Source organism: Stegodyphus dumicola, chromosome 8, assembly GCF_044657685.1.
Source record: "Stegodyphus dumicola isolate Sdum_Otavi_A_Nest chromosome 8, ASM4465768v1".
Classification (NCBI taxonomy): domain Eukaryota; kingdom Metazoa; phylum Arthropoda; class Arachnida; order Araneae; family Eresidae; genus Stegodyphus; species Stegodyphus dumicola.
In genome coordinates, this window is record NC_140775.1 from 7,523,037 (window position 1) to 7,537,016 (window position 13,980).

The following is a 13,980-nucleotide window of genomic DNA, read 5'->3' on the forward strand; positions in this document are numbered from 1 at the left end:
ATCTCAGCGATGTTCCGATTAGTTGCTCCTTGTCCAGATTCTTTCGGATGCGTGTCACAATCTCTTCGTCAGTCATCAGGTTTAGAATATTCTTACACGAGTCTCCCCGCGCAATGAGGTCCGTGTTGATTTTTGCGACCATCTCCACTCCGCGACAAAAATCATTGTAGTTCCAAGTTTCCTTCGCAAAGAGTTCCTGCCAGTCCAGGTCGAGTATCCGGTTTCCATAATCCAATATGTCAGCGCCGAGGTCACACAGTTTTCCACTAACAGTTTTCACATCCATTTTTTCCTTGTCCGGTAGCGGCGGGAAGTCACTGCCCACCATGTGGGTCGAAGAAAACACTTTCACCACACACAAGAAATCTTCTAAAATTCACAAAAATCACAAGCGAAGCACTACACTAGATCCGAGAAATACACATCTAACACAAATAATCTTGTAATCCAGTATGAAATCGCACAAAAAGATGGGTAATAGCCAAGAAAACACAAAACCATCAAAGATGGCAGCGAAAATGGCGCAGGCTAGCACGAGGTAAAACGGAGCGCTCAAAAACACGTCCTACACACACCAAGTCACCAGCCGAACTCCATCAGGGCTGGTCCTAGTGGGAGGCAAGGTGGTGCACAGCACGTGGGCTGCAAAAATTAAAGGGCGGCGAAATGTTTATCAAACATGGCATATTTCTGTGAAAAAGGAAGGCCAGTTTTAATTTGCACATGGGCGGCCGATGATCTAATATCGGTACTGGTAGTTAATATACATGTACTATTTCAGAGAATAAGTTTTTTCCCTCCTCATAGCATAGTGCAAACTACCAGAAAACAGCCCAAAAATTACAGGAAAATGAAAATAGTAAACAGTGCAGATTCGTGGTTTTGGTGTAGCAACAGTACAGTAGCAAATCAAAATTAAGACAGTAATAAAGCGTCGCATTTAAACTCAAAAATGTATTATAATAATTTTACGGAGTGAAAAACACAACAAAATATTATAAGTGCAGCCCATTGTTTTAGACATTCTTTGAAAACTAATCAGAATTAACGAAAACTCGCGTGATAATTTTAATTCACATATTCACTATGATCAGGAATCAGAACTGACGAATGCTTTTGTCACAACCAGAACTAATAAAAACTCACGCAATACATTATAATTAACAATCGCAGTCACCTTTTGCTTCAAGTGTTTCCACCAGTTTAGAACACCTCGCGTACAAAATTCCTTTATGCACTTTGAAAGCTGAGTCATTCGTCCGTAAAACGACATCTGTGAACAATCGATTTTCGTAAAGAACTGGAAACATACCCGCTTCTTCGTTAGGCTCACATACTGGTTTCAAAGTGCACTTGATGATGAGAATGTCATTTACCAATGATGGAAAAGGAAGTTTCCTTTGAAGACAGTGGGGATTTGAGAAGAGCTTGCATTCAAATATGCTAGTTTCTTCATCAAGGCTAAAAAACAATTTTTCGATGCAGTCTAGCACTTCGAATCTATAACTTATTTTACAGTTTTCCAGAATATTATCAGTTCTGCTGAGAAAGAAGATTATGCAGTCTTCATCTAAAACACCCCTCGGATATAACTGTATAATCCATTTCATACCAGGTAAAGAATTCAGGGCGAATTCTGGGCTGAAAAGACATTCTACCTTCGAATGATGGCACATGCTGAAGTTTTCAATAGTCCAGGTAAATGTAAATTTATCGTCGTCTTGTTTTTCCATTGCTTATAGCAGACTGATATCCTTATGTATTTCTGTCGCAATTAATATGGTGCTTCTAATGAAGGCTCTGACATGTTCAATGAGATAATGCCATAAAAATCATGACAACGGAAATATCAATCTCCTCTGAACCAACAGACATCACTAGTACAAACTCGGTTGAAGAACGGATTTTTTTTTTTTTTTTTTTTTTTTTTGTTTTGTTATTAGCAGCGAAAAATAACGATATATGAATTTTATCACCCAGCCTTCACGACCAGTTTCGTTTTACACGGAAACGTTTTATTTCCACATAGGTTCCGCAATGCTCTTAAGAGAGGGTTTCTAAAAGCGCTGCAATCGTCACAAGACCACGTGTTTCAAAATTCAAGATAAAGCTGAGATTAAAAAAAAAAAAAAAAAAAAAAAATGTGTATCTGAAAGATTATACAAGCTACAGCTCACAACAAGGCGGGCGAATAAAATAGCATGTTTTATTTTGTTAATACTCGCTCTGCTGCCTGTGTTTAGGGTGGCAGTCCAACAAATCCAAGGGAATCGATGTGAAGAAAAATATTAAATTTTATTTTTGTTAGCTTTAGGAAATTTATGGTATTTTCCTTTTATTATAACAATAGATGAATTCAATGTAAAACTGCTAAATTATCATATGAATGATAAATATGAAAAAATATCAAAATTAACATTGTATTATTGGTTTTGATACGAGTATTAGCGGGACGGGACACCAGAATTTCAGGAGTGACGGTACGTGTGGAGTTTCCCAGCAATATATGTTAAGCTACTCCCCAATTTTGATATAAAGCCCCCTGAGGACGAACAAAGGTCTCCCACCACTTCTTCCGTAACGCCAAAAAAACTCAAGGGCATTTTCTGCCACTGTGTATTTATATGCGTGCCCCGCATGCACTCAACGCGCTTACAATCAGCATATGAATACCATGCCTTCTTCGGTATTCGAACTCAAGCTCAGCGATATAATTATATGGTATTTTCTCCATCCTCTCTCAATGCCTTCGTGGTGTAACGATAGCATACTCGGAACGTATTCGAGAGGCCCAGGTTGGAGTCCCGGAGAGGGCATTCCACATTTTTCACGTCATCCTGCTTCAAAATAGCCTAATGTTTCAAAATAATCTAATGAGTTTAGTAAATAACCTAATGACATACAGTGGCGCCCGAACTGAAAGGTAGTGGATGATGATTCTTCACCATCAAGATTTAGCGATTTGGGTCCCATAATATCCAGTCGCCCTTTAAAAGGAGGCAAATATAAGGTATTTTCTCCCTCCTTTCTGTATGCCTTCGTGGTGTAACGGTAGCACGCTCGGCGCATATTCGAGAGGTCCAGGTTCGAGTTTCGGCGAGGACATTGCTCATTTTTCATGTACTCCTGCTTCAAAAATACCTAATGTCTCTACGCAGTAGCCAGAAGCACTAACCACTATAAAGATCTGGACGACTACTTGGTTACGGAGGAAAACGGTTAAATTGCTTTACTTCTGTTCATAATATCGCTTTATCATTATAGCCCCGTCTACAAAAAGCGAAAAAGTTGTTCGACTGCGCCCCTGGTAAACTAGTTTATTTACACAGGGGAATTTAGCTGGAGAGTTGCTTTGAGTATTAAGTGAATGACAGAGATAAAAGAGCGTAAATTGACTTCCGAGCATCGGCAAACATAAATTTCTGTGAAAATCAGTTGTTAATGTAAACTTGTTTGTGTAGTGATGCTACATCTTTGTATTCAGATATTCTTCTCTATATCTTCTACTCATCTGTAAATCAGGAACATCAGCGTATCGATTTGGATTCATATGATGACGAGAAACTTGCAGTCGTTAACAAGCTAAGTTTAATTACTTAACAAGCTAAGTTAATCAGTGATATATCACTAGATTTATTATCATAAATATACTGAAATACAAGAAGAAAATAATAAAACAAATGTAATGCAAAATGAAATTAAGCGCGCCTATATAGCTCTTGATTTGCAAACTGGAATTCGTTGGATGCTGCCAATTCAAATTGTCTAAAATTATACCTGCAAGCTTGTGGCCATCAAAAAGGTTTAGATATCTACCTTTCCAAGGCAATCCAGAACTCCAGTGGCCTTTTATTATTCTCTGATTCTAAACCTGCGCTCCAAGCCATTCTAAGGGGCAACTCTCAACTTACATTGTCATGCTCATAAACAAAACTACTGCAGCCCAAAGGACCTGCACATTATAGCGGATGTTGATATTTATGGAAATGAGCAGGCTGATGGCCTTGCCAAAGACGCCCGAAATAGTTCTCAACTTTCCCACAGCTTAGCCCTTACCGATGCTGATGCAATAGCCAGCCGAAGACTTATCTCCCAGTCAACAAGAAGAACTCCATTCCTGCCCTAAACTGTAACCGTGTCATTTCCACTACCCTAGCCAGACTGAGAACAAAACACTTTAAAGGAATGAAGATATCCTCTGATGGCCAGCGAAATTATAATAGCTGTCCTCGCTGTACTGATGTCCAACTTTTTCCAGACCATCTCTTCGACTATCCTGCTATTTTGACGAAACTCCTCGGTATAGATATGACTCCCTCGCACCAATTCTTCTATTTTTCGAAGATTATTGATGCTGTTGCGGCTGTTTTGGATACTTTCGGTCCTATATTTATCCTCTGCACTGACTCCTCGGACAAGACAACAACAACTAACTACAACAATTAAGACGTCAGCAACTCATGTTTCCCGATTTGCTCGATATGTTTCCCTATATAGAAAGATTGGTGCTGACGTCGGGAGAGAAACTTGTTTGGAAATATGTTGCCGTGTGCAGATGGGGTTTGCTTTTATTGGCTGAATTGGGTTGCCAGAAACTCTGTTTTCCTGGTGAAAACTCTGTTTCTATGAAAAACATTCACTGTCCCAAAATAATATTTGACAGTTTGTTCCTATTTTCCTTTTTCAAAAGAAAATTTCTGAGATGGAATAGGAAACGACATAGATGTAGAAAGTGAATCAAATACCGTAGGGGATGTGCATGTCATACTCGTTTGTGGCAGTTCTCGCATATGTCTACATTGATTTCAAATATATCTTTTAAAATTTATACTTGATAATGTTTCACACAGTACAGGGCTATTCCCGAGATATCCAGGCAGGATATGAGAATATTTCAAGAAAATTTCATTATCTTCGAATTATATATCAGAATATACGCGGAATATCCCAATGCCAGTCTGTTTTCATATGCCAGGAATACTGTCCGAAATATTCAAGAGATATTCTCACGATATTCTTGGAATGTCCTAGAAATTTAGGTTATAAATAGAAAGCAAATCTGTGACCTTGTGAATACTTAAAGCTTTCTTTTGGGCTTCTTTGTAAGAATTCATCACATTCTTTCACATCTTCATAACAACCCATTCTTTTTTCTTCATAACAACCTTGATGCATTGTTTAAGAATATTCCAAAGATTCTTTTTACAGTATAGAAAACTATTTCTGAGAAGTACACATGCAATACATCAGGCATATTTTTTTTTTTAAATACATTGCAATATTTCAAAGTGGAGCATTCAACGAATATGTCTTTAAAATTGTAAAATATTTCCCCTGAATATGCTTGTAATATTATATTCCAGTCTGGAACGTTCTGTCTATGGAATATTCTAACTTGGAACATTATATGCCTTATATGAATATTCCAAATTGGAACATTCTACGAATATGTCTGGGAAGTCATAAAATATTTCTCAAGACTATGCGTTGAATATTCCAAACTGGAACACTCCAGGAATTTATCTCTGCCCTAAAAATAATTAATAACTTTCCTGGATTGCGTTATTTCTAAATTAATCCATGACTTTTCATGACGATGATGGCATAGCTCATTTCGGAACATAAAATGCCCTGAACCTAAACCTTTCTTTTATTAAGCTGCCGTATCGGATAAATGCGCACTTGCTTTCTGCGTAGTTATAATGCTTTTACCCTTCTTCCGCAAAGTTGTAAACAATGTAAATGTTTTGAATCAGGCATGACAAGTGTTAAGTGTAAAAATTAATATTTAATTTGCGTCGGCTACCTATTTGCTATTCATTATGAATCAGTATCTACGTCATGAATATGTTCAACACCATCACTGCACATGCACACACACATCTATACATACGAGTAAATATAACGGGGAATTCTCCTTTTAAAATTCTTATATTTCAAGTTAAATTAAGAAAGCTAATAAAGTAAAAGAATAACAATTTGAAGTCTAAATAAATTCCAATGTACAAATTCGTAATTTTAAAGTAATATTTAATTTTTTTTCAAGTTTTAAAAAATTTAAGAAATTTTTTTACAAGTACTATTAAATAGTAAAAGTTAAATCGGCATGGAAAAATTGCTTTATTAGCAATGGCCAATAGTAGTAGATATACATAAAATTGGGACAAAAATTGTTAATGATAATTAGAGCCATATAAAGGAAATTACTTAAAAATGAACGATGAAAAAGTAACGGAATAATACCGACTCTTCAGGGGGAGTTAGCCTATTTCACTCTCCTTCCAACCGTTCAAACTGCTCGTCCTTGCTATGCATATGCAAATCAGAAGTAGAAATGATATTAAATGTATCTATTTAATTCCACAAATTTAGCACACTCATATGCATATCAAGAATTCCCCTACACGATGTAAATTAAATAGAAAACTTTATTTAATTGTAAAAATACTTTTAGAACAAAACGTAAGTATCGAATCAATGAGATGAGCAAAACACGTAAAAATGTGAAAATAAAATATTATAAATTAAAAATATTATGTTAATAAAATATTATGTAAATTAAAAGAGTATACGTATCAGATCAAAAATATTCAATTAAATGAAATGTTAAATTTAAAAATGAATTATGTCAGAATGATTTTAAAAACCGAAAACTTACTCTGTGCATCGTTCTAGTAACTAGTACAATGAACGTTGTATTATTCTTTATTCCGAGGGCAGGTGTTTTGCTTGTTGCTGCCAGGTTTATGAGAATAGCACAAATTAGGTTGGGGAAAATAGTAATTATGGCATGGCTAGAAAGTGCGACTTAAATCGATTAAGTAAGTACTTTCTTACATTTGATTATTTGTTAATATATATATATGTGTGTGTGTAAGATAAAGAATATGAAAGCAAACGTATGATTTTAATTGGCTATGATCTGTTTTAGTTTTATTTAGTTTGGGGACTTCTTCTCTCTGTCTTAGAAACAGCGCCATAAGTCTAAACTGCGTCATTCAAATTAATCATGCGATCGTACGTAACGCTTAATGCATATACCTCTTGTCCAATCGAAATAATTGTAAACCAAAACTTTAACTCCCTCCCTTCTTTCTCTGCATTACTACTGCGACACTCTTTCATTTTGCTTGCGCTTTCATCCTAACAAGACGCTGCTGCAATGATCGCTTCTATCGCAATAGTATCAAAATTGTTCTGGAAATAGGTACGATTGGAGTTCCAAGTGAGTTGTGGCCACAAAATATGAATTTAAATAAATATAGTATTTAATTCGGCTCCACTGCTTATTCTTCGAAATGGATAGACGTTCTAAGCATCAAGTATCTAAGCTAAACGACATTGATACACTTCTGCATCTCAACGGTCTTACATCAGTGCTTCCAAATTCGTGTTTTTAGTATATTTTTACTCGTACAGGATTGGATTACGTGCTACTAACTTCAATGGAACATTTATTCTTGAATTAGTTTGCTGTAAAATAGTATCTGCACATTCATCATTCTTAAAGTCAGTTATCATCGAGTATTCAAATATGTTGTGCTATCATTACTTATATATAATTAGAAACATTTTTATATACCATCTCCAAGGAACAGAAGTTCAATTAAAACCATGACTTTTTAAAAGAAAAAACATTTTGACCAATATTTATTAGTATTTCAAATTAGTATTTTCTATACCTTGAATTGCTTTAAAAACATAAAAATTTGTAAAGAAAAATCCTTAATTGCAAGAAAACCAAAATTAAAAGTGAAAATTTAAAGTATTGAAAAAAGATCTATTGTCACTGATCGCAGACTTGTCAAGGGAAATAAAAACCAGTCTACTATCAATTAACAACAACTAAATTAAGTGAGAGTATTTCGTCTTTCTGCCAAGTAAAGATCAAATTATATTCCTGCTAGATCCAAATCATAAGTCACGAACAATACGCGATCAATAGAAAGACATTAGTCCATTTAAGCCAAAAGAACCTTCATAAACAATATAAATTAGTAAATAATCTTTTAAATTTAAAGTGCTCATGAAGAAGACAACTAAACGACACCCTTACTTTAGAAGAGATAATCTAATATATATATATATATATATATGCTAGAAAATAAAAGATTAGTTACGAATAATATAGAGGCGAACTACATTTAAAAGAAAAATAATTGTACTTTAACAGAATGGCAACATCAGATGCTTTGATGCTATTTTTATCATTCTGACATGCAGCGGGGAATTCCTATCCCCGCTCTTTCCAGATTCCTGAGAGAATCCCGAATTAAACCTGACGTCTGAAAAAATCCGTAAATACACTCTTTTGCAAAAAAATAGAAGCACCACGAAGGAAGTGGTTGTTTTTGATGAAACTGAATATGTGTATAACTCAGACACAGATAATAAAATTATTAAATAATAAAGGTCATAGTACCTGCTCACGGCTCACAATCCCCCATTGAGTGTTCAAATTAGTAGTTGGTCGAACCGCCCCTGGCAGTAATGCATGCTTGAATTCGTCGAGGCAATGAGTAGTAGAGTTTCCTAATGTAATCCTGCGAAACATTTTGCCAGGCATTCATCAGTTGTCGCTCCAGATCTGCGATATGTGGTGCCCGAATCTGGCGGCGTACCATGTCCCAGACATGCTCGATTTGTGAAAGGTCTGGTGACTTTGCTGGCCAAGGAAAAGTATCAACCTCACGGAGACAGTCCATAGATATGCGAACGGTATGTGGCTGGAATTATCTTGTTGGAAAATGGCCCCAGGATAACATGCCATGAAGGGTAATGCAACCGGCCACAGGATGGTATCAACATATAGTTGAGCTGTTAAAGATGTACGGAGGATGACTAAAGATGACCTGCTGTCATAAGAAATAGTGCTCTACACCATCACACCAGGGCTTATGGCTGTATGCCTTTGTAAAACAAAGACTGATTTGGACCGCTGGCCCTGTCCTCTCCAGACACGAACACGGTGGTCATCTACTTCAAGAATGAAGCGAGATTCATCGCTGAACACTATACGATGTAATAAGTCTGGTGGCAGCCATGATGATCGGCTGCGACACCACTCCAGACGACTCCGCCGATGTTGTGGGGTCAAAGGCAAACTTCTAAAAGGCCACTGTGAGCGTAACCCCGCCTCAGAGACAAGCGCGTGAGATGGTGGACGGTACCACGGGAGGTATAAACGTGGCTGTAAGTGCGTTGAATAGTCGACAATAATACCGTTGGGCCGGTTCGGGCCTGGCGAACAATCATCCTAGCTTGCCTAGCATTTGTGATCCTTTTGGCCTTCCAGAGCCGTCATTTCGTCGGCAATTTCCTTGTAGCAACCATTGCTGCCAACATCTTTGCACAGCAGTGTCTGTACGCTGCAGATGGCGGCCTATTGCTCGGTATGACCACCTAGCTTCAAGCAACCCTACAATGACACCACGTTCGAAATCGTTTAGTTTTCTGTAAGGTCTTCGGTATCGTCGTAATGGCATCTTTAGTTGCTTCTTTACGGAATTAAAATGGCAGCAACGAAAAAAGATAAATTTTCCGCCTCTGTTACTGGTTTTATAATTTGCCAGTTGCGCACTAGAAATGCGTTCTATGATCGCAATTCCTGTTCATTTGCCTTGAAACTTTGATCATTTGCATGTTCGATCAAGATGTTTTTGCACACCAAATTTCGTCACGATCGCAAAAGTCCTTCTCGGTGCTTAATTTTTTTCCGGCAAAAGAATGTACTTTTTCCATATGAGGTTTTTAAGCTGAAGTGGAAGAAATTTTAAAGAAATGCCAAATATGGATGGAACTGTAGAAGGGTCTCATCAGGTTTTTTGGGTCTGTGGACCCTTTGACAGTTGTTTGGGTCTGTGGTCCGCACTGTTGAGCTGGTCACGTGGCCTAAAGCAGCAAATCCAATGTCATGAAGGGCGTGGCTTTCCAACTATTGCACTAATTGAAGAGATATACACACATAATACAAAATAAATACATGAAATATACAGAAATCGCTGTATACACTATTTACGTGGTAAATAAATGTTTGTTTAAGAACACCAATGAAATGACTGTGACTTTTCTGGCTGTTGGTGCCCGGAGATTACCTAGCTGAGCGGTGGCATTGTAAAGTCTAGTTGTCAAAAATCACGATAAGGGAGTAAACAGTCCTAATGATATTCTAAATATTTTGTACGTAATAACTGCATTAGTAGAATGCTAAAGATGGAAAGGCTTAGATTTTTTGCTTTTAAAAGTCGAAATAAAGATGCTAATATTGTTAAAAATGGAGTTATTTTGATGAACCTAGTTTTTTATTTCACTAATCATTATTAACTTAACGAAAGTGTAGGAAGAAAAACATTTCAGCATGGAACGGAAGAAAAAGAAAGTGTATTACGAACAAGAAGTACCGCTTATCATCGAAACTAACACGCTATTTCCTTTCCTCAAACAGATAGTCGCAAAAAATGGAGCGGCGCATTAGATTCATTTGCCTTACGAATAAATATTTTTAACAAATTATCTTTAACTAATATAATTTACTCAGATATTAATCTGAATGCTACAAGTGCTAAAAAATATTTGCTAGATATTTTAGCCTTTGATTTGATTTATTTTATTTTCTGTGAAGCAAAATCTTTGTTAGCAGGACTGAAATTAAGGGATGTGCCTTAGAATTGAAGAAATACCATAAATGACGTTCGTTGTGTACTTTGTGACAACTTGTAGCTGACGTGCATTTTTACGAAACCGGAATAGACGTGCATTTTTACGAAACCGGGATAAAAATTGGAGAACGAAAGTTGGAATATCCGGATATGACATCAGTAGAAAAAGTTTTGGTTCCGCAAAAACTAAAACCCAACAAACGTACAAACAAAACATTATTCAGCGCTCTTTCTTGCTTAAAATGGGTTGCTATACGAAACAAAATTATGCATAGAATTGCAAGGTTGCCATATCACGCAAAAAGATCGCCGAATTTGGCGAAAAGATGCGTCTGGCACGACCGTACAAAGAACAGCCACAGAAAACTTACCCATGGTCATAACTAAGCGGGTTTGAACATATCTAAGCTTTTCTTTCTCAGCAGTTTTAATCATCGAATGGAGAAAAACACGCCAAAGTAAAGTTTGAAAATTAGGCAAAAAAGCAGTATTTTTTTAGATAGAATTTTAAATAATACTCAGTTGATTTTCATGGTGGCCACACAAGTTTTACTTTTTCAAGGGTAAAAAAGAAATTTCCCTAGACTGAGGTTTTTGCCGAATTTTGAATTTTAATTACGTAACGTACAGCAATTACGTGTTTCATTTCAGTTTGCACGTATACAGCACACATTAAATACTTTACAGCATACCTTAAGTTTTAGATTCTAATAGTCGCTCAAAAGGGTTTGGTTTACTCTCTTGGTACGCTCTCTCTGAATTGCAGTCTACCAGTCTGTTCTTGCACTCACTCCCGCTAAACTCTTTTTTTTAAAAAATTAATTAATTATTATTATTATATATTTAAGCCTTATCATTCATCATGATTTTCTTCGCACTTACACCACATAAAGTTCAACAACAAGCTCAGAAGCATTTTAAATCTGCATAGCACCTTAAGTTTAGAATTTCAGATGCAGTGTTAAGTGTTTGTATATATATTTTTATATTTTTTTCAGAATTTTCTGCATTTATCCTATAAATATTTAGTATTTTTAGTAAGATGACTTAAAAAAAAAAATTAAGATACAAAAAAGTATAAAAAAAAAAAAAAATGATAGGTTTCATATTTTAAATTTAAGACTTATCGATACACGTCTAAATGGGCTTTTTTTTTTTTTTTTTTTTTTTAGCATTTCCTATGTTACTTTTATTTATTAAATATCATGTTCTTCGCACTTAAAACATAAAATTCAATTCAAGAGCACTATCGCAAAATAATTTTAAAATGAGCATATCTTTAGAATTTCCAATACACAATCTCGCGCGCTGGAGATAGAAATGTATTTTCTGTACAGCGATGCCATTGCTCGCCTTGAAATCCGTGAGTTTTCTAATAAAAAATTTGTTAAAGTTTTACAAAATACGAAAGCGATAATAAATGAATTCCAAATTTCAAATTTGGGCTTCCAGATGACCATATTCGCAGGAGGATTATGTTATTCAAAATTGGATGGCTCTAGGTACCGTGGTTTTATCACAATGCGAGAAACATACATCATTTATGCAGATTCTTCATTATTTAATTTCTTTAAATATAATACAGTGCGATAATGTTCGGTGGCAACAATTTGAAAAGTGAAACAAGGCTTGTAGTGAATAATTGCAAAATTAAACGCGAAAACGAAATTAATATTCCTTCGGGGCACATTGCCCCTTTGGACTTAAAAAAAAAACAACACTTTTGTCTTTTTGTTATTAATTTTTCACGTGTTCACCTCATTTATTATATATGACGTTCATCGCATTTGGCCAAATAAAATTCAATTCAACATCCAAATCACAAAGTATTTAAAAAAAGCATATCTTTAGAATTTCCGATTGTCTCGCGAAAAGTCGCGCATTGGAGATAAAAATGTTTTATTCCGTGCAGTGATCCACTGAGATCGTTGTATTTGTTAAGCAAAAATTCATTAAAGTTTCGCAATAAAAAATATATAAGGTATTTCTATAAAAATATTGAATATTTTTAATTAGATCACGAATTAAATGCATTTTTATTGTTTAAATCAATCCGATTCAAAAGTAAGATATGAATATTCTTAAAAACTGTACCTTTGCTTTCAAACAGCTTTTTTTTGTAAATCCACATAAAACGCACTAATGACAACAGTCCGCAAAACGTGCGAAGAACACCTCCTAATTCGAACATCCAAGAAATTATATACAATCAATTGGTGGACACGAGACTTAACAAATTCAACAGAAGAAATGTAGAGCTCTTCGCCGTCGATTAAAACAAGAACGACGAAATAAACAGCAAACAAACACACTGCAAATATATCAACGAGAAACGTACAGTATGTAAAAGACTTATTGTACAATAAAAAATTAACTCAAGGAAGGCATTCTGCACCGAAACGAAAGACACCTTTGGACTACACCATAAGATCGCCACCAACAAACTATTTAAACCTGCACGTTTCCGTTTGCTTCACTCTCCTGATTCTACAAACCAACATACCGCAGCAACAATTAATGAAATTCTAGACAATACCTTCTGTCAAGACACGCCGGATGAGGACACAGAAGATCATAGACATATAAGAAATAATCTACCTGTACCAGCTACCCCAAAAGATTTGGACTTCACATTATTAGAAGTTAAGCAAATACTCAGGTTATCTTCCACGCAAAAAGGCTCCTGGTCCGGATGAGATCAACTATACCGTAATAAAAGTAGTAATAACAGCTTCACTGCCTTACTTCATAACTTATTTCAACAAACTATTACACACAGGCACTTTTCCGAGAGCCTTTAAAATTGGACAGGTCATGCTCTTTTTAAAGAAAAATCGCGACCCTGCCTTCTCTTCCTCCTATCTGCCAATCTGCCTTTTATCTGCGCTAGGTAAAATATTTGAGAAACTCCTGATGAATCGCCTTCGTCACCATATTTACCAAGGGGAGCATGCTTTACATGACATTCACTCAGCAATTTTAGAAAATAAAAACCATAGCTATCATACTGCACTGATTAGTATCGATCTAAGAAATGCCTTTGATATGGTATGGTGGCTTTCAATTAAAGAAGCTCTGCGGAATATCAGTTGTCCTAGCAATATATACAACACACTATGCAATTACCTTGCCGATCGACAACATCTTATAGCAGTGTACAACAATGGTGTCATCGAAAGAGCTCAGTCTAGAGCAGTGTTTCCCAACCTTTTTTTTTTTTTCCCTCGCGAACCAAAAGAGATGTCCGAAAAAATTTAACGAAACCCCTATGTAGTCGTTAATGACAGGTTAAGAAAAAAAAAAAAAAAAAAAAAACACAATA

The 13,980-nt window shown here is 35.8% G+C and overlaps 1 protein-coding gene across 1 annotated transcript; it reads right to left on the minus strand.

Annotated features, from left to right (window-relative positions):
* Window positions 1–1,160: 1,160 nt before the first annotated feature.
* On the minus strand, window positions 1,161–1,733 carry LOC118195600 (speckle-type POZ protein-like). The gene has a single exon (XM_035366936.1). It carries the CDS (start codon window positions 1,731–1,733, stop codon window positions 1,161–1,163), a length of 573 nt encoding a protein of 190 aa, XP_035222827.1.
* Window positions 1,734–13,980: the final 12,247 nt, after the last annotated feature.